Genomic DNA, 25,535 nt, shown 5'->3' with positions numbered 1-25,535 from the left:
GGTAGAGAGAGAGTGGGAAGCAGGCTCCCTGCTGAGCAGAGAGCCCGATGTGGGGCTCGATCCCAGGACCCTGAGATCATGACCTGAGCCAAAGGCAGAGGCTTAACCCTCTGAGCCACCCAGGCGCCCCTGCCGTGGTTTTATTAAACAAGCCATTGCATCTATCTGAAAAACTTATACAACACTTAACTCCTTACAGGTCTACAGGGTCCCACGTAACACGGCTGCCAGCTCTCAGATCTCACGGCCAACAACTTGGGATTCCTGCCAACTGTCCCAAATCAGGGCCTTTGCACTTGTTGCTCACTCGTCTAGATGTCCCTTCCATCCGAATCGGATTTCACCTCTCCAGACGAACCTTCCATTATCTCCTTTCTAAAACAGTCCCACTCTCACTGCCCAAGGCCCTCTCCGAAATTTATTCCTTTTAAATGCCTTATCGTCTCCCCCAGTAAAATGTAAGCTCCAAGAGGAAAAAGACCGCCTTAGTCACGTACTACATCTGCACAGCCCAAACAGTGCCCAGCATACACTAGCCGGCGGAAGACCAGTTACTGATTTAGCAGGTTGGACTTCAACGTAATGACACCATTCACTTAGGGACTCTTTGCCAGGCGGCGGAGGGGTATTTTACCGTACAAGGCAACAGAGACATGCGTACAAGATCCGGGAAGTGTGTTAGGAGAAAGGGGCGGAGCATCGAGGAGTCTCGCGCTTAGAGGCGGTTGGAGCCGTGAGCACAAGATGGACAGGGCTCCTGCTGGGTGCGCTACCCGCGTGCGCACTGCGGTCCGCAGCCCGCCGGGGCAAAGGAGTTTAAGGCGCCCCGGGGGGGCGGGATAGTGACCCGGCGCGTGCGCAGTACCCGCGCCAGGGCCAGGTTCCTGTGTGTGGGTTGTGCTTAATCGAGCGGCGCGTGCGCAGCGCGGACGGCGGAGGGATTTGCTACTTGTTCCACCCCTTGCCACTGTCGCCAGCCGAGGCCGCGCGGGCTCGTGAGCAGCGGCCTGGTGCGCGCGCTGGGCGGGCGACGGAGGCAGACGGACGCGGACGCCGCCGGAGTCGAAGCCAGAGCAGGAGTCCCTGCTGCTGAGAGGCCGCCGCAGCCGCCGCGAGCCCCCGGACCGTCGCCAGGCCGAGGAGGGCGCCGCGCGGCGGGTGAGTGTGACTGAGTGGCCTCATCGGGTGCGGAGCCGCTACCCACAACTCCCTGCGGTGGGCCCCGGTCTTTTCCCCGCGGCCGGGCCTCTTTCCCGCGCCACCGCACCTTTCTGCACCCCTTACCCAGAGTCCTCTGGGCACCTGGGCCCTCTTTCCGCAGCTCTCCCGCGGCCCCTTACCCACAGGCCCTTGCGGCGTGTTGCCTTTTTCTCCCTCGCCGCCTCGGCAGCCTGGACCCTTACCCACAATTCCTTTCGTCTGTGGGGGGCCTGGATCTATTACCCACAAGCCCCTAGCTCGAGGGGCTTGTTGCCTCTGAGCCCCTTCCTTGACCTGGGACTTACTGCGATTCCCGCCCCCATAACCTGTTCTCCAGGGTGGGGAGGGGGCCCTCCCTTGTAAGGATCCTTGATCCTCCCCCCTCCCCCGCCCCGGCACGCTCACAGGGAACCTCTCAGCCTCAAGGCCCTTGCTCGGGACTCTTAACACTTAACTCCTCAGAAACTCTTTTTCAGTCTTTGTTTCCATGAGCGGCTTTACCCCGCCTTCACACAGCGCTCCCCCCCCCCCCACCTGGTTTCTTTTTCAGACTGAGCCTTAGGATCACTCCCGTGTTCTTACAAAACCTTTTTTATATTGAGACCTTGCTCCTGGATCTCTCTTTTCTTGGGAGTCAGGGGACGGTAGGGGCCTCATCAGTACCCGGTCACCCTAACTTAAGCCTGTCCTGCTTCTGCTCTCAGACTTGGCAAGATGACCCAGTTCCTGCCACCCAACCTTCTGGCCCTCTTTGCTCCCCGTGACCCTATCCCATACCTGCCACCCTTGGAGAAACTGCCACATGAAAAACACCACAACCAACCTTACTGTGGCATTGCGCCCTACATTCGAGAGTTTGAGGTGAGTTCACTGAGCAGACTTGGAATGGTTTGGGTTCAGGGGGCTGCAGAGCTGGATTTGGGAGTCTGGTTTCTGGCCATTTTCTAGCCGTGCGATTTAGGCAGGGGACTCACTTTTTCCAATCCTGTCTTAAATAGTGTTGATACTGTATTCCTTGTAGGATTTGTTTTGTTTTGTTTCTGTTTTTTTTGTTTTTGTTTTTGTTTTTGAAAATTCAGGAACTAGCAGTTGAGGATTCAGGCTTTGGAGTCAGGCCATCTTCGGCTCACACGATTTATCAGTTGTGTGACCTTGGGCGAGTGGTATGTTCTCTTAGTTGATGTATTCATTTTTAGGAATGGGTAGTAGTATTTTTCTCACAATATTGGCAGGGAGTTAACTGCAAAACTTGGTACAGGGCTTGACTTCAAGTAGTCAGCAATCATCGATGTTACCATGGTCACCAGTTTTATTATTAATAGAATGATGTTCATATGGGCTTGAGATTTTCAGCTCTAACTGCAGGGTAAACACAAATACGTGGCTTGGGCTTCTGGGCCTCCCTCCCGTCTTTTAATTTGTAAACTGCGGGTGACAACATCAGAGGTGGGTCAGAGCACACCTGAGAAGGGCTGGCACACAGCCAGAAGTCAGAGGAGGCCAGTTCTGGTATCAAGTAAGAACGGGCCACTGAAGGTAGAGGAGAGATAACAGGAGACTGGTTCTTCAGTAGGATTTGCCGCCCTTGGTGAACCGGTCCTGGGAAAATGTTATTAGCTAATTAAACTAATTTAGTGGCTGCAGGCCTGTGGCACCCTAGATGGCGTAGGTTATGTGGCAGAGTTTAATGAGCGGTTGGTGAGCCCTTCGAGAACTACCCTGACCATCAGAAGGTGTCTGGGTATTGCTTCTGGACTCCACTGTCAGCTCCTTTTGCTTCGACCCTGGTCCTGCTCGCCTTCTGTGATAAAGGACAAATCTTTTGCAGGGTGATGTTTATGTTTACAATGGAATGATTTTGATTTTCCTGTACCTTTAAAGAAAGACTACAGAATAAAAGATAGAAAAAAATTTTTTTTAAGATTTATTTATTTATTTGACAGAGATCACAAGTAGGCAGAGCGGCAGGGAGGTGGGGGGAAGCAGTCTCCCCGCTGAACAGAAAGCCCGATACAGGGCTCGATCCCAGGACCTTGGGATCATGACCCGAGCCAAAGGCAGAGGCTTTAACCCACTGAGCCAGCCAGGTGCCCCAAAAGATCAAATTTTTATTAAGCTCGGTGGGTGTAAAGCAGCTCTATCTGGTTACTGTAGAAGTTTCTGAATTCTTCCATTTTCTGTACTTCTCTTGTCACAGACCAGCAGAGGTTTGTGGATAGCATTTGTCCACAGACCCGTGTTTTTGATCTTTGCCACCCCCTCACTTCCACTGGCCTGGGAAATGTCCCATGTTTCTTGTATGGAGGGGGCAGTGAGTGGCTGAGGTATCTATTGTTTTCTGGATCAGTGTCCCTTGCAACCTCTGTCCCTCCCACCCTGTCACCTCTCTTCTTGTTCCCAGGACCCTCGAGATGCTCCTCCCCCGACTCGAGCAGAAACTCGGGAGGAACGCATGGAGAGAAAGGTAGGTCATTTTTGCCTGTTGTCCCCACATCTTTTTTTCCTACTTTCTCCAGGATGTTCCCTGACATCAGGGCACTTCTGTCTGCATTCATTTGTACCCCTTTCTCCTGACAGAGACGAGAAAAGATTGAGCGGCGACAGCAGGAAGTGGAGACAGAGCTAAAAATGTGTAAGTGTCTCTTTCTCTCCCATCTCTTCTTCAAATGCTCTTGCATTTGTCTCCCACTGATCCACCACAGGACTCTAATATGGGAAGGTGGGATGGTTCACTTTTTTAGTTCACAAAGTTGGCCAAACACTGGTTTAGGATGGGGTCTGGGTTGGCAGGAAGGAAGCCTTGAGACCTTGGGCTGGGCTCCCTCAACTGGGGAGCGCACATGGAGGGGCTGCCACGGTGTCATGGGCTGAAGCAGTGAGGCAGTTACAGCCCCACTTCTGGTCCTTGACCATGGGAGTTTTCCATCCCTTGCAGGTATAGGAGGAATTGGGACACAGAACCAGATACACTGTAGCCATTAACCAGACTTTACAAGAAGGGCACTTCAGCATCAGATGGTTCTGAGAAGGGCCTTACAGTCAGAAGACTTGGGCTTTCCTTCTACACCTGTGAGGCTCGTGAAGCATGTCTCTTTGGACCTTATTTCCTGGAGAGGCATGTTTCCTCAGGGCAATTATACAGATGCCTAACCTTTTTTTTTTTTTTTTTTTTGGTAAGATTTTGTTTATTTGGGGCACCTGGGTAGCTCAGTGGGTTAAGCCTCAGCCTTTGGTTCAGGTCATGATCTCGGGGTCCTAGGATCAAGCCTTGCATTGGGTTCTCTGCTCAGCAGGGAGCCTGCTTCCTCCTCTCTCTCTGCCTGACTCTCTCTGATCTCTCTCTCTCTCTCTCTCTGTGTCCAAAAAAAGGTTTATTTAGAGAGAGTATAAGCAGGAGGAGCAGCAGGCAGAGGAGGAAACAGGTTCCCTGCTGAGCAAGGAGCCCATTGTGGGACTCGATCCCAGGACTCTGGGATCATGACCTGAGCTGAAGGCAGACACTTAGCCAACTGAGCCACCCAGGCACCCTAACTTTTTTTTTTTTTTTTTTTTTTTTTAAGATTTTATTTATTTGTTAGAGAGCACACAAGCAGGCAGAGTGGCAGGGAGAGGCAGAGAGAGAAGAAGGTTCCTTGCTGAGCAGGGATTCCCAGGAGGTTGATCCCAGGATGCTGGGATCATGACCTGAGCTGAAGGCAATGGCTTAACCCACTGAGCCACCTAGGTGTCCATTCTCTACCCTTTTCTAACAGTTTCCTTTTGCTCTTGGCATAAAGACCAAAGTCTCTTTCCTGTCCACTGTTTAAGACTCGTTGGGTACCATGCTCCCCTCGGGCTCTAGCCACAGCTGCCTCTTCTTTGCCTCATTCTTGCCGGAAGGGCTTGGGCTTTTGCCCAGACTCTTCCCCCAGTCTGTGATGACACCTTGGTTTATTTGTAGCAGCCCTTGGTATCCCCGTTCAGCTGTGACTTCCTTGCTCAGGTGGAGTGTGTGCTGAAAGCCCCAAGACCCACTGCAGGTTGGTCACTTCGGTCTGCGTGGGGGATTTGAAGGGGATCTTTCTTCACTGGAGTTGCCCGACTGCCCCGAGAGAGCAGGGTTCGGATGGGGTTTGCTCACTTACATGGCCCCAGCCTGGCACAGGACCTGGCACACGGAACTGTTGGCCCCAGTTAGTCTGGGAGTCTTTTCGCTCAATTGTTAAGGCACAGGCCTTGCAGTCTAACCCACTGCGCTTTAACCCTCTTTCTGTCCCTTGCAGCCAAGTGACCTTGGATAAATCACTTGTCCCCCTAGAAGTTATTTTCCCCCCTTTAGGAATGGGGTCTTGTGTTAAATGACCCCACCACCACAGAGGTGCAGTCAGCCAAATTCAGAATGTGTGAAATTATAGACAACAAACTTGTAACACAGTTTCTTTAACCAGTTAAATGACAAGGGAGGTTGGCAGGAAGCCAGACCTTATGGATTAAGGAATCAAAAGCTCTGTCAGCCACGTGGTGTGGGTGGAACTTGTTTGGATCTGGATTTAAATGAGCTAACTCTAAAAATCCAGTATTGAAACAATTGGCATTTGAGTACTGGGTCTTCAGTTAAGGAAGTAACGGGTTAAGGTGCCGCAATAGTGTGGTGGTTCTAGTTTCTTAAAAGTCTCTGTTAGGGATGCCTGGGTGGCTCAGTTGGTTGGATGACTGCCTTCGGCTCAGGTCATGATCCCGGAGTCCCAGGATCGAATCCCACATCAGGCTCCCAGCTCCATGGGGAGTTTGCTTCTCCCTCTGACCTTCTCCTCGCTCATGCTCTCTCTCACTGTCTCTCTCTCTCAAATAAATAAATAAAATCTTAAAAAAAAAAAAAGTCTCTGTTAGAGGCAGAAATGGTATATCTGGGGTTTGATTTAAAATACTTCAGTGAGGGGTGTCTGGGTGGCTCAGTGGGTTAAGCGTCTGCCTTTGGCTCAGGTCATGATCCCAGGGTCCTGGGATCAAGCCCCGCATCAAGCTTCCTGCTCGACAGGAAACCTGCTTCTCCCTCTCCCGCTTCTCCTACTTGTGTTCCTTCTCTCCCTGTGTCTCTGTCAAATAATAAAAACCCCCTTTTTAAAAAAATAAATACCTCAGTGGGATTGGGGTGCACTTGAAACGGATAGCCAAGGTTGATAATTGAAGCTGATTTCTATGGTTCATTGTATTGTTTTCTGCAGTCCTACATGTTTGGACTTTTGCATAATTGAAAAGAAAAAAGCATGCATCAAGTACATTCCGGTTTTTATGCGTCTCTCCGAGAGCCTCTGTTCCCACTGCTGAAGCATGCTGTCTCTCATCGCAGTAAACAGCTGCCCTTCAAGGGGACCTTGTCCTTTCTAAAGCAGTTGGTCTGCATTCTATGATTGATTTCTCATAGCTTCAAGGCATGGCAGAGGTTATTACTCATATTTTTAAGACAAGGAAAATCAAGAATTGTTGAGGCCTAGTATGCTTACTGAGAGTTCTTTTTTTTTAAGATTTTATTTATTTATTTGACAGAGATCACAAGTAGGCAGAGAGAGAGGGGGAAGCAGGCTCCCCGCTGAGCAGAGAGCCCAATTCAGGGCTCAATCCCAGGACCCTGAGATCATGACCTGAGCTGAAGGCAGAGGCTTAACCCACTGAGCCACCCAGGCGCCCCCTTACTGTAGTTCTGAAATACTCCCCCACCCCCAACCCAAAAGTCTCATGAGGTTTCTCCAGCACACAGTACAGTTCTTTGAGCCCCTGCTCAGGGTTCTACCTCGATCAGCCCTTTAGCCAAGGATTTCCCAAAGGCAGAATTTCTCTGCCAGCACGATGGAGCGCTCACTGGTGACCTGCCAACCAGCTCTAGTTCTCTGCTGCCGTCATTGTGCTGACATGTTCTTTTTTCAGGTACAGGGGTGCTCTTGGCTGGCTGCACTAGCTTTTGCCTTTAGTCACATTCATGGGCCCTTCGCGGAAGCAGGAACCACAGAGCCTGCCACAGTGTACCTGTGGTGCTGCTGGGCACCTCCACGCTGCCCGCCGTGAATTCCACTCCCCCAGGCAGCAGTCAGTCGTCCGTCCGTCCCTCTGCTGCATTCCTTCTGCACCTGTTCGACCACCTACTGCCTGGTGTTGGCAGATGCATTTCTTGTTGCTGCCCTGAGACTTCTGGGTCTTCGATCAGGTGCCCTCATCCCACTGAGGTCTTTCCTGATTTTCCACTTAAAGCTCTCCTGCCTGGGTCTGTCACTGTCTGATAGAACTAAATGGTTGCCTTACCTTGTTGATGGTCAGCCTCCCTGCATTTGTGTCTGATCTCACAGTTCTCTTTTGGTCCGGTTTGCTGTGAAATCCTGGACACTTAACGACAGCTCCAGGCACTCACTAGTCCTTAATGGGTACCTGTTAAATGAGTGGATGAGAGCGTCCTGGTGCAGACCTAGAGACCAGGGCACAGAAAATGACAGCGCGGAGGGGTGACATAGGGTGAGCAGCTTAAGGGGGCAGGCGCAAAGATGGGGTTGTCTTCAAAGTCTGCCATCAGTTTCCAGGTAGTTATTCCTTTAAATGTGGGCTCAGTCTGTTGGTTTTTAGTAAATTCTCTGAAGTCACCTTGCACTTTGCAGTATAGCCATCTCACAGGAAACAGATCTGGAACTTTATTTCGCTGGCTTTTTGCAACACCTGGACTATCTTCCTGAGAAGCCGGTGCCTGGACATTCAGCGTGGAGCCTGGTAGTTAGAACCCCCGGCCTGTGAGGTCAGGCTGAGGTGTAAAGCCGGGCTTGGCCTCTTCATTGCTCTGATGCTTCTTCCTCTTCCATGCTTCAGGGGTTGGCTTTGTTTCCATTTGCCAGATGACGAATCCTCGTGTCGGGGCCTGATTATATGTGCAATGAATTATTAATGTTTCTTTTCTCCTGTTCCCCTACAACACGGCAGGTTGTTCCTGAGGGTGGCACTGTGTCATGGAGGAACCGCCTCCGCTGGGCACTGGGCAGGGTGCCTCTGGGGCCCTGGCGGGAGTCGAGGGCTGTTGTGTGGGGTTGGGTCACCATAGTCTGAAAAGGATTTCTTCCCGGGCCTGAGCCTTCAGAATCCCTTCCGGAATGGGTTCTGTAGTAGATTTTGGCTCCTGTCTGCAGAGATGGTTATTCCTCCGTGGCCTTGTGGTCAGAGAATCTGATCAGCATCTTGTGCCCTGGCTTTCTCCCTGAGGCACAGAGGGAAGAAAGCAAGGCTCTGCCTCTCTGGGGCCCTCTCCCGGCCTTTGAGCTAAGGTTTTCCCACGGGCTGTAGTTGCGAGCTGTGCCAGCGGGTGGCAGTGGGGCCCTGCAGGTGATGGAGGAAAGCTCCCCCCCCCACACACACACCAGTGGCTATCTGGCTGCCTCCACAGAGGTGCCCCGTCTTCCCCTGGAAGGGACTGGAGCCTTTGCATGTATAGGTCTGAATGGCACTTAGGGTGGTCCTGCCCAGTCAGCTTGAGGTCAGCCTCCCCCTTCCCCTGTCAGCTTAAACTGACTACTCACAGAAGGGCCACCGTGCTCTAAGGCAGCTGGAGAGAGGAGCATGCCCAAGGTCTCCAGGTCACCAGCGGTTTTCCTCTATCTAATGGGCCTCTGCCCATCTGTGTGTCTCTGTCTTGCTGGGTGAGGCTGTGGACACTCAGTCCTTACACATTGTGTTCTTCTTGCGCAGGGGACCCTCACAATGATCCCAATGCTCAGGGTGATGCCTTCAAGACTCTCTTTGTGGCTAGAGTGGTGAGTCTGCAGCTCCCCGTCCCTGGAGCGCCAGAGGAGCCTAGATCCCTGGGCTGCTAAGAGCTTGAGTGTGGGACAAAGGACAATAGACTAAGTCCTGGAATGCTCTGAGGGCTTTGGGATGGTTCACTTCTCTGTCTTAACGTTGTGTCTGTCTCCCGATAGAACTATGACACGACAGAATCGAAGCTCCGGAGAGAGTTTGAGGTGTACGGACCCATCAAAAGAGTGAGTGAACTGGGGCTTTGGCTACTCGAATTGGGGCGCGATGCGGGGAGGGAGAAGGCCGGCTCCTGGCCCCAAGGATGTGTCCTGTTATTTTGGGGCTTCAGAGACCACGGCCTGCGTTCACATTCTGAGTGCACTAACACGCAGCTGGCTTTGGGTAGCAGAAAGGGCGGCTTTCTGTTGATTTAGGGTATGAGTAGGCAAACTACAAACTTACTGTTTGTAAATATAGGCTTGTCGGTGACCAGCCGAGCCCATTTATTCACTGTTGTCTGTGGCTGCTGTTTCTGAAGGCAGAGTCCGGTAGTTAGACCCTGAGGCCCTCAGCTGAAGTACTTGCTGTCTGGCCTTTCAGAGAAAAAGTGTAAATGTGTGGGCTGACTCCTGTTTCAGAAGAAGGCTTTATGTTTAACCAATGTGTCTTAAATTCACTGAAAAGTCCCATGAGCGCTCTGGGCCTTAGCGAGGGCTGGGGATTATTGCGCACGTACTGCCAAGCCCGGCGCTGTGAGAGCCACAGTCATTCTGGGCTCCTGAGGACAGGGAGAGGGTCTGAGGCCTCTGTCGCTGGCAGCACCCAGCCCAGGGCCTTTGGCACAGGCTGATGATTGAAGGGGTGAGATTTCCTAGTCTGAGAACTGATTTCTACCTGCGGCTCCGCCCAGATACACATGGTCTACAGTAAGCGGTCAGGAAAGCCCCGAGGCTACGCCTTCATCGAGTACGAACATGAGCGAGACATGCACTGTGAGTACCTCCCGGCCTGAGCCCTGCGCTCTGACCCTCTCTCTCCTCTGCTGCCCAGCCCCTTCCCGTCGTCTGTCCCCACCCCCCACCCTGCCAAACCTGACATTAGCGATGTCTCTCCTCCTCCTCCCTCTGTTTCTGATATATCTTTTTTTTTTTTATATACGTGTTTTTTAAAAAACAAAAACCAAAATCCCCCACAACGTGTGTGTGTGTGTGAACCTGGGGAGGTAAGTGTCACACGTTGAACCTCAGGGGCAAGGAGGGAACTGGGTGGGGGCTGGGGCCAGCTGGAGGTGGGGGAGGGGTCGGATGTTTGGGGAGCCTCTCCCCATTCCCCCCACCAGCATTGGGGGCCGGCCAGGATGGAATGAGGACTGGCCTTTGAACCTGCCCTCTCTTTCCCTCAGCAGCGCTGGGGCTGGGCCACCCGACCCTCCGCCTCCCCACCCCTGGCCCCCCACCCTGTTCCTCAGCGGGCAGTGGGTTGGTAGGCGTGCTTAGCGCCTGCCCCCACCTCTCCAAAGCCCCCTTTGAGGCTGCGGCGGCGTCCACACGGGCAGGGACGGGTGGTGGGGGGCGGGCAGGGCTGCGGCGTGTCCAGGGGCCGCCGTATTAATTGACTGTTCTTATTGTCACTGCAGCCACCACGCAGCTGGCTTGCAGCTGATGCTTACGCTCCCCTTACAACACCTCAGTGTATGGTTGGTATAAGGGTTTGTATCATGGGTAAGATCACTCAGCACCGCACACCAGCCCAGCTTAGCCAGGCAGCTCAGGAGCAGTGAGGCATCCCTCCTCCCATTCCCAGTTGCCCCCTCAGCCTCCCCGCACCCAGAACCCTTTCCTTGTTTGGGTGCCCTTTGTCCCTCCTGCCGACCCTTCCCCCAGTCCGTATATGCTCTCTGATAGTCTTGCTGATCCCAGGAAGGGAAGGATGAGCCCTGATGGGAAAGGCAGCTAGCCTCTCCGGTTGGGCTCCACTCAACCTGACTTAAACTGGCTTCATGGCGTCAGCGGCAGGGTTACAGGAATACTGCAGACCGGGCGCACTAGGGCGAGGGCTCCGTGGGGAACCCTTCAACCCTTTGCTCCTGGCCCCCGTGCTTTTGTGGGGCTGTCACTGTGGTGGCCCTGGAGAATCTTTTTGGTTGCTAGACTCAGGGTGCTGTGCCCCTTTTCTGTCTGCCTTATCATGGTTGAGGCTTGCCAAAGGGCTGTGGTGGCCAGCGGCTCTGCAGAGTGCATGGAATTGGGGGTTGGGGTGTGGGAGGGACCGAGTGACAGGCTGCAAGCAGCTGAAGGTGTTGCAGATTTTACTTAAGACCATTCCACTGTCTAGAGACCTAAGAGAGGGAGAGAAAGAGAAGCCTAGAAGTACACATGTCACATGGTTTCTTTGTTGGTACTCTTGGGTTGGGCCTTTTCTGGGTTTGGGGATACTGAACCAGAGCAGGGTTCCTTTGCTTGACTGTGTTCCCAGTCCTTAAATCCCTTCTCCCCCACTACCCTCCTCTGGGTTTGGGGGCCAAATGGCCCCTCTTCCTCAAATCACGGGCAGCACTCCATCTCCTGGACCCCCCCAGGCTGTCTACTTGTGTGCCAGCCTTTTGAGTGGCAGGTGGTGGGAGGGAGTGTGGAATTCGAGGTGGAAAAGTCCTGCTATGTGCTGCGAGGGGGTGGGGCGTGTGCTTAGTTTAGTGTGGACTTTACTGGGAAAGGTAAGGGCGGACAGGTTCACTAAGGTCTCCCCAGCCTTCTTTTTAAAAATTCAACAAGCTAGTCCCCGGGCTTTACCAGCTCCTAGACTTGACGTTAACCCTTGTCTCCCCCGTCTTTCAAGGCTTCCATGAGGTTTCTTTGGGGTCCACCACTTCCTCTGCCTGTCTCCAGGTGGTGCAGGAGATGTGGTTCCTCTCCCTCTTTGTGGCTCCCTAGAACCCCCCACTTCCCTTCCCTGTAGCTTTAGCTGACCCCATGGTGGTGGGTGTGGGGTCTGTGCGCGTGCTCAGGTAAGCTTGGGGGCTCCAGGTAAGCGGTCCCGTGTCCCCCCCCCCCCCCGGGAAGCCCGCCTCCTCGCCAGGCCCCCAGGAGTTGCCGAGCCCCCCCCATCCCGCTCGGTTTGGACACCCGCAAGGCCGGCATCGGTAAATGGCACCTTTTTCTCTTCCTCTGGTTGTTATTTGGGTGGGAGAGGGCTGGGGCGGGGCAGGGTATTGTGGTTGGTTGAGGACAACTCCCTAGGCCAGGGCTGGGGGTGGGAAAGAGACCTTTTTGGCCTTCCCGACGCCCCGTGTGAGACAGGCCCGGGATCAGGCCTGCCCATCACTGTGCCCTGCCCAAGAGCAGGAACATGCCTCTCCCTGAATCTCCCCCTCTACTCCTCACCCATCCCGAGAGGCTCTGGCTGGGGTTGGCCTCCCAGCATGTGTTGAGCTGGGGGTGTGGAGGGAGAGATGGGATGGGGACTGGGATTGGGTGGCTGTCAGTCGGCTCAGGTAAGGCAGGAATTGTCGGTAGCACCGCACGCCTCCCATGCCTCCCTCCACTTTCCCTCTCCCCCAGCTGCTGTAGGGGGCCCCTCCAGGCCCCCTGGGAGCACCATAACCCACCCTTCTGCTCCCTGACATCTCCTAAAGATTTCTCCCACCCTTTTCTGGTTCATTTTCTGTTCTGATGTCTGTTCCCCCCCCACGCTCACCTCCGCCCCCCACCCCTAAAAACACAAAAAAACAAAAAGGAAAACCGGTGTGAACTGGGGTGCAGAGCGGCCCAGCTGGGCCTCCTGCCCCAGCATGATGGTTTAGGGTGCATGCCTGGGGTTGTGGAGGAGCCCTCCCCCACAGCAGAGTCCAGCCTTAAGTTAACCTCCAGTTTCTTTGCAGCAACTTTGGCCGCCTGGGCAGGAGGGGGCTGCTCTGTCAAATGGGAGTAGGAGGGGCCTGGGTGCCCAGGGGTATGGTGGTTGGGATGGTCTTGCTCCCCCCCAGTAGCAATTGGGGGGTGATTAACAGGTGCCAAGATGGAGCAGGCCCCTCCTGGTTTGGGAGAGGGTTGGTCTGGCTGTCAGTTGCCTAGCTGGTGGGCGTGTGTGTGTGTGTGCGCAAGCGCAAAGAGTGCATTGATGGGGACGTGCGGGTGGGGATGCCACAGAGCTGGGCCCTGTCCTGACTAGAGGACCCTCTGGGGACTCCTCCCCCTCCCCCCTCCCCACGTCTGTTGCAGCCGCTTACAAGCACGCAGACGGCAAGAAGATTGATGGCAGGAGAGTCCTTGTGGATGTGGAGAGGGGCCGAACTGTGAAGGGCTGGCGGCCCCGGCGGCTAGGTGAGCACTTCCTGCCGGGACTGCGCCCTGGTGGGCCTCACCCCCTTCTGCATCCCTCTGCTGCTTCCTATCTTCCCTTCCTTTTTCGCCTTGCCTGGCTGTTCATCATACCCTTCCCTCCCTCCGGCTTCTCTTGTCACCATCATCCTTCCTGATGGCTGTCTTCTCATTCTGGGTCATTGATGAGTTGGAGCACTGGCTTGGAGAGGCGAGTCTGAGACCAGATGTCAGTTTGTGCACTTACTAATTGGTGCATTTGCCCTTCTTCCTGCCTCATTTCCCTTGATCCTGGAAAGTCGGGGTAACTGCAAAGTTCACTGAGTTCAGCACAGGATGCCTAGTTTGGCAGTTGGCCCACAGTAGGGCTCCTGAAGGTCTCACTGTCACCCATATAGTCTTAGCTCTCGCTCCTTTGTTTATTCATCGGTTACCAGCTGTGTACTGTGCTTTCAGTCCGGAACAAGACGTGGACAGCCTCTGTCTGTCTCTGATTGTTACTCAGCCTGTCAGTCACGGTCAGTTTGGTTGCAAGTATTAAAAGCACATTTGAGGTTTTTAAAGCACAAAGGAGCCTTGTTGGGAAAGAATCCTGGGAGTCCCTTGGAGCCCAGACATGTGTGATGGTCCTCCCGTACACCTGGCGGCTGGGTCTTAGAGCTGCCCAGAGCTGCCCCTGGCGTCCCTGCAGCCCGCGTCCACCTTGTCTGCTGTCCCCGCAGACTGGTCTCATCTGTGCTTCCCTGCACAGGCCCTGTGCCTGCTCTGCCGTTTCCGCTTTACCCCTAGTCCTGGGTGCGTCTCTGTGCTCTGAGGTGCTTGGATCTCAGGGGCTCAGCGTGGGGCCTAGACCTGGGGCTGCCGGTCCTGCCATCCTTTCAGGCCTGTGAAGGACCTGCTCCTGCGAGGGTGAGTGACGGCTCTCCGAGAGAGGTGGTCCTACCCTGGCTGACACCTCAGGCGGGTGCGGGACTGCTGCTCTTCTCCCACCTCCCCGTCACTCTTCTCATCCTGGCCTGGCCAGGGTAACCCAGACCACACATGCACCTGCTGAGCCTCAGACAGGAGAGGGCTTCTTACCTTCCCTCATTTCTCTAGGGTGGCGTGAGTTTTTCAGAGTGTTCTGTTTGCACTTGTAGGATTCTGGAATCTCAGAGTCTTCTAGTTCAGCTGGCATTCAGACTTGGTGATAGCAGTACATCCTGACCCAATATATATCTGGAAAAATAGCATCCAGAACAAAAGTTCTGTGAGCAATAATCATCTTTTTTACAGGGAATATGTACTAGTATTTTATGTTCTGTTGTTTTATTATGTTTTCTTAATATATTGGTTGCAAGCCATCCGATAGATGATGGGATCCACAGCTGGATCGTGACCTGAAAAGGGGAGACAGTAGCCCGTGCTACGCCTTGCCTGTGATATTCCAGATGCTTGGCAGTGGTCTCTCCCGCCTAGAATGTTTGCTCTTCAAGCAGTCTTTCTCCTTTTTCACTGGCATTGCTAGAAGCCATTTCCTTATATGAAACTCGGGCCTGCCTCACTGAATCTTTCTTCCAGTCCGAGTGGTGCAGAGAGGGGCACGAGAGGGGAAGTTCTGGAGTCGGCTGGGAGCCCAAGCCCAGTTCTGCACCTTCGTTGCCAAGGCCCTGTGCAAGTGACTTTGTTTTCCTGTCTGCATAAGGTGTCTCCTGCTCCTTGGAGTCGTTGGGTCAGTCACCTGACTTTAGCACTAGACTTTAATCTTTTGGCTGCTCTACCACGTGCTGGTTACGGTGAGCAGAGCCAGTCAGTCCCAACCTTGATGGTGCTGAGAGTCTGCCAGGAAGGGCAGGCGCCCCTTAACTGGCACAGGTGTGTAAATGTGAGCTTCGCTTCCGGAAGTTTCAGGAGGCTCATATGCTCTGTGAGTGTATGATGGCGGGCAGCTGAGTCCGGTAGGTCAGGGCAGGCCTGAGGAAGTGCCGCTCCGGCTAAGACAGGAAGGGTGAGTAAGTTAGCTCCCCAGGGAGGGTGAGATTCTAGGGAGAGATGAGTGTTCGCAGACAGGGGCAGAAAGGCAGAGGCTGCGAGGAGATTGAGACCACCCAGAACGTAAAGAACCGGGGGCCCCTGGTTGAAAGGTGGGCAGTGCGAAGCCATTGGAGGCTTTGAGGCAGGTCAGTTCAGAGGGTCACTGACTTGGAGCGCTTGGATGGCTCAGTTGGTTGAGTGTCTGCTTCAACTCAGGGCGTGATCTCTGGGTCCTGGGGTAGAGCCCCTTCCCTGCTCAGCGGGGAGTCTTATTTCTCCCTTTCTGCCCCACCCCCACTCATGCTCTCTATCAAATAATTAAATCTTTTAAAGAAAAAAGTTACCGGCTTAGGGCGGTGTGAGGCGGCCGCTGTGTGGGAAGGGTGTGCGAGGCTCTGCTGTATCTGGAGGCTGGGGCATGCGCTTTGGAGTCTGAGTGCAGGTGTTTCCCAGCTAGCACCTTGTGAAAGTCCTCACGTGTCTGTAAAGCGTGGCTTTTGTAGTGTGGCTGCAGTCCGTCCTTTCGCTCTTCAGTGCCCATTTCCCTTCCCTCCGCGCCCTGCCCAGACTGACCCTCTCTCGCCTGCTCCCACCCTAGGAGGTGGCCTTGGTGGGACCAGAAGAGGCGGGGCCGACGTGAACATCCGGCATTCCGGCCGGGACGATACTTCCCGCTATGATGAGAGGTAAGATTGGGCAGCCGGTTTCCTGGGATGGGGGTGGTCACGTGGGGGAGCCCTGCCACAAACCTCTGCCCACCTCATCCAGGCCCGGCCCCTCCCCGCTGCCCCACAGGGACCGAGACCGGGACCGCGAGCGGGAGCGCAGGGAACGAAGCCGCGAGCGAGACAAGGAGCGAGAACGGCGACGCTCCCGCTCTCGGGACCGGCGGCGGCGCTCACGGAGTCGCGACAAGGAGGAGCGGAGGCGCTCCAGGGAGCGTAGCAAAGACAAGGACCGGGAACGGAAGCGGCGAAGTAGCCGGAGCCGGGAGCGGGCACGACGGGAGCGAGAGCGCAAGGAGGAGCTGCGTGGTGGTGGAGGTGGTGGTGACATGGCAGAGCCCTCTGAGGCCGGCGATGCGCCTCCTGACGATGGGCCTCCTGGGGAGCTGGGTCCTGATGGCCCTGATGGTCCAGAGGAGAAGGGCCGAGATCGTGACCGGGAACGACGTCGGAGCCACCGGAGCGAGCGGGAGCGGCGACGGGACCGTGACCGAGACCGGGATCGCGAGCACAAGCGGGGGGAGCGGGGTGGTGAACGGGGCAGGGATGAGGCCCGAGGTGGGGGTGGTGGCGGCCAGGACAACGGGCTGGAGGGTCTGGGCAATGAAAGCCGAGACATGTACATGGAATCTGAGGGAGGTGATGGGTATCTTGCTCCGGAGAACGGGTATTTGATGGAGGCCGCACCAGAGTGATGAGGGCCTCCCCCTGTTTTGTTTTGGACCTGTTCCTACCCACCCCCTGCTGTCATCCTCTCCCCTGACCTTGGCCACCACCTAAGTTTGCCAGCCAAGGGTAGGAGTCTCCTTATTTGTTCACGCCCCTCAGATTTAAAAATAAAATTAATTTCCTGTTGATAATGAGCACCTTGGTTTCTTCACTGCTCTTCCTGTCTTTCCCCCACCAAGGTCGTCACCTGACTGTTAATAGCCCCACTTGGGTTTGTATCAGGCCCTGGGCTTTATGATGACCTAAGGCTGGACCTATCCACACCACACCAGACCTGCTTAAAATGGGATAAGGAGGTGTTCTCTAAGGGTTCCCTCCATTAGGATTTTTGGTCCCTTTGTGATTTCCTTCCTCCTCTTTTTTTAATGTCTGCCATACATTCCCTTTGGGGCCATCCCTGCCCTCGTCTTGGTGGCCAGGTGGGGCTCCAGATACTATTGCTCAGTGGGAGCCGCAGGTTCACATGAAAGGGAAGCTGTCGTCGGAGTTGGGAAAGCAGGGAAAGGCTGAGGAGATGAACCAGGAGCACAAGCTGCAGAGGGACAAGATTGGGTGCCACAGAGCAGTTGCACAAGGTGGGGAGTACAAAGGGCCTGTGGTTAACGATAGCAAGTTCATGAGTATTTTTACTTTTGGCTGCCAGTGTCAGTGGAGGATTAACAAGAGTCCAGGAGAGCTTCCATCAGCAGTTGAGATTGCGGCCATTTCCAGAGGGTGAGGACACGTCAGGCTGGTGACCCCTTGAGAATGAAGCCAGTGAGTCTCACAGAACCCCAGAGGGGCTCGAGACCACAGCTGCAAGTATGAGTGTAGCAGACTCCAGAATCGATGCCTAGAACGGCTGTCCTCCATTTCAGCCCTTGGGATGCCTAGGAGCTGGACATTTCCTGCGTAGGCAAATACAGGACCTATTTTTGTGTCTGAGGATTTTCTGTTGATAGGTAAACTTGGCCTGATAACCCAGAGGCAGCCTGTCCGCTAGATCTGACACAAGGATTATGCTTTTTAACTGCCTCGTTCTACCTAAGCATGCAAAAATGACAGCCAATGGAAAAAATCCTGCAGCAGGAGACCACAAGCTAAATGAAAAAACTGGTTCTGGAAGGAAGAATTTAGGGACTAAAAGAGAACTCCGTGCCTCTAGTTAGTATATGCTCATAGATATCTCAGATACTGTACCTGCGCTTCTGGAATTGGCCGTGAAGAGCAGGGTTTGGGGCTAGCGTGGCACGGGCAAGTTACACGAAGCCCGGACAAAATCCGCGGAAGGTACTGGGGAGCTTGACTGGAGGGTGATGCCTAAGAAAGGAAAGCACACAGATGAACCTGTTAGCCTTCCCCTGTTCCCTGAGGGCATTTGCCACTTGAGCCTAGGGGAATAGACTCAAAGTGGCAGTCCGCTGAGTTGAATTCACACAGGTTAGACCGCACAGGTTGGACTTAAGGGCAGAATTTCCGGATGGGCCGCTGAGCCCCCACAGTTCCATGGGCAGCCTTCCCTCAAGACATTTGCCAGCTGCTAAACTGCTTGCTGTCTGTGTAAGACCTGCCAACAAAGGGCTCATCAGAAAGCAGTAGCTGGATGCTAGCGAGCTGAGCAGAGGTGGTAGCAGCCACTTGCACACTTGCACTTGCGGTGGCCATGCGGGACATCTCTGTGGAGATCTGAAACTGGACCCATTGGGATTACAGGTGATCTCCTTGCTGGGAGAGGACTTAGCCCTTTGGGGGAAGATCTAATTCAAGAGCCTGTGATTTCTAGTACACAATGCTCAGCATTTACTCAAAAACCATTAGGTATTCTAGAAAGAAGATGTGAGTTGCTGAAAACCAAGGGAGAAGTAGCCAACAGACCCACACATTCTGCTGCTGGGAGTTACCAGAGAGTGAAATAACCACAGGTTCACGAAACAAGGAAAGGATGGAGAGCTTTGAAGAGATCTGCCATCTTTAAAAGAAAAAAAAATTTTTTTCAAACTTTAGAACTGAAAATAACAAATTAAGAATTTAGGTGCATTTTGCAGTTCATATACTACATAACCCAAAATGTTTTTGTTAACAACACATTAGAAGTTCTAACGGGGAAAAGAGACAAACTTTCTTGAAAGTAAGAGGAACTTCACAATCTCTTAAGGAAGTTAATGATACATGTCACCAAAACAAAGGTTTACAGGAGAGGAAACAGGATCCATTTCAGAGCAGTGAGGGGAAAAAACCCCAGGATGGCAATTTCTAGAGAGCGGTTAGTCCAGGCTGGAGTCAGGGCTCTGACTCAGGTTCCCAAGGACTTTCAGAGTAAAGAAGGTTCAGTTGCTGAATGGATGGCATTTATCATTTCACGAGGTACACAAACCAAGCCATCGTACGTACCCCTTAACCTGCTGCAGTGATGCATGTCAATTCCTCTGTAAACCTGGCTAAAAAGGACTGAATAAAATATGCTGTGATGGAAAGTTTGAAAAGTTGGGAATGTCGTGGAAGAAAAGCAGACTGAAGTTGCAGGAATAAAGCTGTTCAGGAAAGGAAATGTCATCACAGAACACTCCTAGGCCCTCTCGTAAACAGTCAGTACTTACCATGTGAGCACTTTATTGATTGCCCTAAAAACTGGTAGCATAAACCTACCATGGGAAGAGAGCGGAAAGGTTGTAAGAGCAGAAAATCAATACGTAATATATTACTAACACCTAGAACTGAGAAACAGGTTACTTAGATATACAAGCAAAACATCTCTAAGTTGTTGCCTCTTGCAGCGGGGAGACTTAGGACATGCTTTTCGATATTAGCCCTTCTGTTTGATTTTGTTTTCATTAAACTTGTTAAAACGAGAGAAAGATACTATGGAGAGGGATAGACATACCTGCTCTAGTCCTCTCACTTGGCAAAAGCCCTTTTCAGGATTCCATTTCCCCATCCAGCTAATCCTGCTGATAGGCAACAGTCAGCCTTCTCCACAATCTTCTCCACCTTTCCTACATTTCTCTGGCCTCTCTAGCGTATGTGATACCACTGCCCACTTCTTTTTTGAAAGCACTCTCTTAACAGTTCCTCCCACCTGGATTTGCTCCCACTTTCCTGCTATTCTTTGTCTTTTTCCTAACTTTGAAATGGTAGAAGTTTCAGGAACTCAGCCCTAGGTCCTCTTTGTTGTATATTACCTTGCCGCCAGCTAATGAACACAGCCGATCACTAAGACAGGGCCAGACATTTCCAAATCTGTCCAGTTGTCGTCCTTCCTGTCTCCTGACCTCCTCCAAGCCATCACAGGATTGCTGGGGGAGCCTTACTCGCTGGTCCCCCTGCTTCCTCTGTTGCTGCCATCCAATCCAGTCCCCACACTCTGGCTACACGGATCTTAAAATACGCATTTGAATATCACTTTTAACTCTTAGGAGTTACCATGACGTCCAAGGTCGTCATGTGTATGCTAAAACCAAGGTCGTGTATAACCTGGATCCCGCCTACCTTCTCACCCTCACAAGCCACTCTAGTTTTTACTTCGCGGGTTCTTTCTGCTGGAAAATGATTCGCGCCCCACCTCCCGATGATCTTCCCTCCAAGGACTAGGTCAGTGGCCCTAGAACACCTCCTCACTCCTGATTTCTCATCATAGCCGTAGTTGGTAGTCTACCTCCCCTCCTCATAGACTAAATTCCTTAAGGGGAGTGGGCTTGTCTGCCCTGCTCAACATCGTGTCCAGATGTTTTAAAAACGTTTGTTCGATGAACGTGGTAAAAAGAGAAAGCGGAGAGACAGGTGTGGCGGGCAGGGCAGTGAAACGGAAGGAGGTGCAAGAGGAGGGGTCGCAAAGCGGACGGTTGGCGACCGTGGGCTGGGCCGCCAGACAGGCGTGGCAGCAGGTGGGGCAGCCCCGGCGCCGGGATCCGAGCGCAAGTCGGGCCGCGCCCCCGCAGGGGGCGCCCGCCGTCCGGGGCGTGGCCTCGAGCAGCCCCGCCCTCCTCGCCGGAGACCGGGCAGGCGGGCGGCTCGCGGCGGCGGCGGCGCAGACATGGCTGCGCTGGTGGAGCCGCTGGGGCTGGAGCGGGGTAAGCGCGCCAGGGGGCCCTGCCCACCGGCCGCGGCCCGCGTCCGGGACCCAGGTCCCCGCCCCTCCACCGCGAAGCCCCGGCGGGTGGGCGGGCAGATCGAGCGGGGGTGGGCGGGGCGGGGCGCCGCGGTTTGTGGGTGTGGGAGGGTCCGTGGGCTTAGCGGGCCCAGGAGCGGCGCCCACCGCACAGCCCTTCCTGTGTGCGTTTGGGGATCCGGGGGCGCAGGACTGCGGCCGCAGTCTCCTTTGCCCCCGGCGACTCTGCGGGTGTCCTACTGGGACTCGGCTGTCTTTCCTGGGATCTGTCAGTGCTCGCCCTTACTCGGTTTCTGGCCGCATCGCTCCGTGCTTATCCGAGTCTCTGACTCTGTCTCTGCGCCCCGCCCCCGCCCCGCAGACGTGTCCCGGGCGGTGGAGCTCCTCGAGCGGCTCCAGCGCAGCGGGGAGCTGCCCCCGCAGAAACTGCAGGCCCTCCAGCGAGTCCTTCAGAGCCGCTTCTGCTCTGCTATCCGGGAGGTGAGAACAGCGCGGCGCCGGACACAAGCGGGCGGCCGCGGTCCCAGTCGTTGCCCAGAGCCCAGGGACTACGCCTCCCAGCAGCGGCTGGGCCGGCTCGCCTTAGGGAGCCCGCGCTTCAGCTCCGGGGTTCTTCGGGAGTTGTAGTTTCCTTGGGCTCCGGGTTGCGGGGGGCGGGGCCGATCCTTGGGTGGGAGGATCTGCGGGTCTGGACTCTGCTGAAAGGAGAAGGGGAGTACCCCTGGTGGTTCTCTGACGCTACGGCGTCTTCACCAGGTGTATGAGCAGCTCTACGACACGTTGGACATCACGGGCAGTGCTGAGATCCGGGCCCACGCCACAGCCAAGGTAGGTGACCCCTACGCCATCGCTCATGGTACCCACCGAACCGCCTGGTTTAGCTTAGTAACTTCCTAAAGTCAGTCATGCCTGTTTCTTCCTACATGATTTTTGCCAAAGCTGTGTACCAGTTTTTGTTACTATTATTTACTGACATTATAATCCCTTAAGTTGTACTTAAATGTCATTTAAAGGCATCTTTAGCAACTTCAAATGGAAACTATTGCCGCATACCTGACATGAAGATACCTTTTTTTTTTTTAAATTTTTTAAAGATTTTATTTATTTGACAGAGATCACAAGTAGGCAGAGAGGCAGGTAGAAAGAGAGGAAGGGAAGCAGGCTTCCCGCTGAGCAGAGAGCCCGATGCGGGGCTCGATCCCAGGACCCTCAGACCATGACCTGAGCCAAAGGCAGAGGCTTTAACCCACTGAGCCACCCAGGTGCCCCTGAAGATATCTTTTAACACCTACATAATGAAATAGCACGAAACACTGAAATCTTATCAAACTCTAGTTGTATGCTGTTTCTTGCTGCTTCCTGGAGGCTCTCAGCTTCTTCCAGCCCTTGTTTTTCTCTATTAAAAATTGAGATTGGGGGCGCCTGGGTGGCTCAGTGCCTTCGGCCCAGGTCATGATCCCAGCGTCCTGGGATCGAGCCCCACATCGGGCTCTTTGCTCGGCAGGGAGCCTGCTTCCTCGTCCGCTCTCTCTCTCTCTGCCTGCCTCTCTGCCTGTGATCTCTGTCTGTCAAATAAATTTTAAAAAAATTTTTTAAAAATTGAGATTGGCAAGAGTTGACTACTGAAGGTACACTAACACCAAATGGAGACATTCTCTTCGACATGCCTGAAGCATCCAGACTGCATTAAGAGAGACTCATTACAGTGCAAGCTTGTTTGAACTGTGGCAGGTGTCCCCTGTGTGGGGAAAGCGATCTGATCCAAATTGCTCTCCCTGGCCCAGATCCTCCCCCCTCACCCGCCTGCCCCCCCGCCCCCCAGCCATGGCACGGCCCTCATCTCCCAATGCTTTCTCTTCCCCCAGGCCACAGTGGCTGCCTTCACAGCCAGCGAGGGCCACGCACATCCCAGGGTAGTGGAGCTGCCCAAAACAGATGAGGGCCTGGGCTTCAACATCATGGGGGGCAAGGAGCAGAACTCCCCCATCTACATTTCCCGTGTCATCCCTGGAGGTGTGGCTGACCGCCATGGAGGCCTCAAGCGTGGGGACCAGCTGCTGTCAGTGAATGGTGTGGTGAGTGGGGACTGAGGCTGGGCTCACAGTCTGTTCCAGGTAGCACAGTCCCTACTTTTCACATTCATTCAACATGCAACGATAGAGTACTGCGTGCTGGGCGCCACTACAGAGCCTGAGATAAGTTTGCCTCAGCTCCTATGTTCAAGGACTCCCTTCTTGGTGAGGGAGATTGCCTGGAATTGTCCTAATCTGGGGAGATCATAATGAGGAAGCACAAACCATTGCAGAAGCCCAAATGTGGCTCTCACCAGACCAGTGTAGATGAGGGAAGTTTTTGCAGGGAAAGGAACATTTGAGTTGGGTTTTGAAGGATGAGGAGGAGTTCTCCAGGCAAATAAGATAGAGAAGTGTATTAGCAGCTAAGGGTATTGTAGGTAGGCGCTGGGACTCTGCACTCCTCTGAGCTGAACAGAAAGGGCTTAGGTCTAGTGGAGGAGTGGAGCACATGGTTAATTAAAATCACTGCAGTTGGAAGTAGACGGCAGCACAGCTGGATCGGTAGTGGGGGTTGGCTACGCAGGGCCCGAGGGCCAGCCTGAGAAGGTGGGACTTTGTCTCAAGGGTTCTGGGGAGCCTTGGGAAGGCTGTGAAGAGGAGATGGATAGGCTCAGCTTGGAGGTGTAGAAGGATCCCTTTGGGACTCTACAGGGGACAGACTGAAGGTAGAGACTAGAGGCCAGAAAGTTCTAGGAAGAAGGCTAGGTAAAAGACCAGGGAAAGGAGGAGGCCTGAGCTGGGGCCAGGGTGGTGGGGGCAAAGAAGAGGGAATCAGCAAGAGGGAGAGGGCTGGGATTAGCAGGCTTTGGGGACGGAGGGGGATAAAGATGGACCTGGAGTTCTGGCTTAGTGAGGGAGGGAAGATAGGGCTTGTCCCCGACATGAACTTGCAAGGTTTTGAGGTTGGACACTGAGCCAAAAATAATTACTCTCCCCTGAGGCCACGAGGCCTTGACCTCTTGGGCTGGTACCAGGCCCACCAACAGTAGGTCCCATTTCCAGGGTTGGGGCTGGGGGAGGGTGGTAGGTCCCAGGCCCAGGTGTCTGTGCACTGCCCTGCAGAGCGTTGAGGGTGAGCAGCACGAGAAGGCAGTGGAGCTGCTGAAGGCAGCCCAGGGCTCGGTGAAGCTGGTGGTGCGTTACACGCCTCGCGTGCTGGAGGAGATGGAGGCCCGCTTCGAGAAGATGCGCTCTGCCCGCCGGCGCCAGCAGCATCAGAGCTACTCGTGAGCCCTTTGCCACCCCACCCCTGGGGCTTCTTTTGCCTCCTTTATCCCCAGAGTCCCAAGCCAGGCCAGTGATTTCGGGGACCTTCATGGCTACCCCCAGCCCTGGCTCCTCTCCCTGGGGTTCTGACCCTTGACCCCGACCCAGGCTCTCACAAGCCATTCTCGCTACATCCCATGGGGACTCCCAGCTCACTGTCATCTTGAGATCTGCAGCCTACTCTCTGGAATTCCTCAGTCCACTTCCCTGGGCCCTTGGCTCTGGAACCCCAGGCCTGGTTCTCTCCCAAGCCTCCCCAGGTCCCCTCCCCTGAGCTTGGCTCCCATCTCTTCACCCTCTTTGCAGGTCCTTGGAGTCTCGAGGCTGAAACCACAGTATTTGGACCCTAACCCCGCCCCCTTCCCTGTACAGTATTTATTGTCACCGGCTCCTTATTTAAAGATCTTTGATCCTCACTGAGTGTCTGTGCGTCTGTCCTGCATCCTGGGGTTAGAGTGTCTTGGGAAGTGGGGGAGGGAGAGAAGCTGAAGTCTAGAGCAGGCCCGGAAGAAACGCTTTTCAGAGTCTGAGAGCAGAGGTAGAGACTTTCCCCCAAGGTCTGAAGCGGGAGGCTGGCCCGCTTCCTAGGCATAAGTCCAAGGCGGAGGCTAGGACCCTGTTTGGGTCCAAGTGCGGGGTCACAACCGAAGACAACGCCCCCTAGCCTTGAAGAGAGACAGGGCGAAGGCCAAGCGCCTTCTGTAGTTGGTCTGACAGAGGAGTCCTGAGAAGCTGCAGAGCCTGTGGGCGGCCTCTGTGTGGGCGGGGCGGAGCAAACCATTAGCTTTGTTCGACAGGGGAGCCCTGCAGGCCGTACTTATGAAAGTACGTGCGGGGTGGGGGGTGCCGTGTGCAGTTCCCGAGGTGGGCGCAGGGGGTGCAGAAAAAGGTGCACCCGCCGACCCGGCATTCACCCCACTTTCCAGCCTGAGCGCGTGGCTCCGGGAGCCGCCCCCGCCTTAAAATCCAACCTTTACTCCCACCTCACCGCCGGTCCTGCCCTCGCGTCCCGTGTGGCGCTAGGGCCGGCGCACGCCACCTCCGGGATCTGGGGTCGCAACTCGCATTCCACGCCGCGCGCCACTAGCTCCAGGTGACATCATCCCCTGCCGGGCTCCGCCTCCCGCCCCAGCCACCTCACGCCGCGCACTTATTGGCCGGCGCTCCTTGAGCTCCGCCTTCCGCTCTCCACCCGCGCGACCCCTCCCAGTCCGCGCGAAGGCGGGGTTTAGCCACCGGCCGGCTCCGACGACGTCTCCCATTGGCCATTCAGAGCCGTCTGTCAGTCTCCTGTTAAAGGGGCCACGACCGCACGGGAGCTGTTGTGGGGGGGGAGGGAGGAGGAATTTTTTTGGGGGGGAGGTGGGATTTGGGGGGCGCT

The 25,535-nt window shown here is 54.5% G+C and overlaps 3 protein-coding genes and 1 long non-coding RNA gene across 6 annotated transcripts; 2 read left to right on the top strand and 2 right to left on the bottom strand.

Moving 5' to 3' along the window:
* Positions 1-952: 952 nt before the first annotated feature.
* Positions 953-16,863, top strand: SNRNP70 (small nuclear ribonucleoprotein U1 subunit 70). 3 transcript variants are annotated; one of them, XM_059383513.1, is made up of 10 exons: positions 953-1,158; positions 1,905-2,061; positions 3,602-3,664; positions 3,778-3,832; positions 8,899-8,963; positions 9,129-9,191; positions 9,857-9,938; positions 13,164-13,265; positions 15,874-15,961; positions 16,071-16,863. In XM_059383513.1, exons 2-10 carry the CDS (start codon positions 1,915-1,917, stop codon positions 16,693-16,695), a joined length of 1,290 nt encoding a protein of 429 aa, XP_059239496.1. In that variant the 5' UTR covers positions 953-1,158; positions 1,905-1,914; the 3' UTR covers positions 16,696-16,863. The 3 variants fall into 3 exon arrangements, with proteins under 3 accessions (XP_059239496.1, XP_059239495.1, XP_059239497.1); XM_059383512.1 differs by having other exon boundaries at positions 16,044-16,863; XM_059383514.1 differs by lacking the exon at positions 953-1,158 and having other exon boundaries at positions 1,883-2,061; positions 16,044-16,863.
* A 508-nt stretch (positions 16,864-17,371) lies between these two features.
* Positions 17,372-21,185, bottom strand: LOC132006092 (uncharacterized). The gene is made up of 3 exons (XR_009400979.1): positions 21,100-21,185; positions 17,909-18,028; positions 17,372-17,616 (listed from the first exon to the last, which is right to left on the bottom strand). It is a non-coding gene; the product is annotated as an uncharacterized LOC132006092 (long non-coding RNA).
* LIN7B (lin-7 homolog B, crumbs cell polarity complex component) lies at positions 20,666-24,570 on the top strand. Its single transcript, XM_059383757.1, has 6 exons — positions 20,666-20,775; positions 21,175-21,293; positions 21,570-21,641; positions 22,679-22,888; positions 23,951-24,114; positions 24,461-24,570. The coding sequence occupies exons 1-6, from the start codon at positions 20,739-20,741 to the stop codon at positions 24,480-24,482; spliced, it is 624 nt and encodes a 207-aa protein (XP_059239740.1). The 5' UTR covers positions 20,666-20,738; the 3' UTR covers positions 24,483-24,570.
* On the bottom strand, positions 24,501-25,416 carry C17H19orf73 (chromosome 17 C19orf73 homolog). Its single transcript, XM_059383382.1, is given in 3 exon segments — positions 24,501-25,031; positions 25,033-25,173; positions 25,291-25,416. Coding segments are annotated over 3 exon segments (798 nt in total).
* Between the last annotated feature and the right edge of the window lie 119 nt (positions 25,417-25,535).

The sequence above is a fragment of the Mustela nigripes genome, chromosome 17, assembly GCF_022355385.1.
Source record: "Mustela nigripes isolate SB6536 chromosome 17, MUSNIG.SB6536, whole genome shotgun sequence".
Classification (NCBI taxonomy): domain Eukaryota; kingdom Metazoa; phylum Chordata; class Mammalia; order Carnivora; family Mustelidae; genus Mustela; species Mustela nigripes.
This window is presented reverse-complemented; position numbering and strand designations above follow the sequence as displayed.

Bases quoted from the DNA above. Each gene is read 5' to 3' on its own strand.
- SNRNP70 (XM_059383512.1), top strand. From the start codon at position 1,915: ATGACCCAGTTCCTGCCACCCAACCTTCTGGCCCTCTTTGCTCCCCGT. The intron at 3,833-8,898 runs GTAAGTGTCTCT...CTTCTTGCGCAG, and splicing joins GGAGACAGAGCTAAAAATGT to GGGACCCTCACAATGATCCC. The intron at 9,939-13,163 runs GTGAGTACCTCC...CGTCTGTTGCAG, and splicing joins ACATGAGCGAGACATGCACT to CCGCTTACAAGCACGCAGAC.
- LIN7B (XM_059383757.1), top strand. From the start codon at position 20,739: ATGGCTGCGCTGGTGGAGCCGCTGGGGCTGGAGCGGG. The intron at 20,776-21,174 runs GTAAGCGCGCCA...CCCGCCCCGCAG, and splicing joins GCCGCTGGGGCTGGAGCGGG to ACGTGTCCCGGGCGGTGGAG. The intron at 22,889-23,950 runs GTGAGTGGGGAC...ACTGCCCTGCAG, and splicing joins TGCTGTCAGTGAATGGTGTG to AGCGTTGAGGGTGAGCAGCA.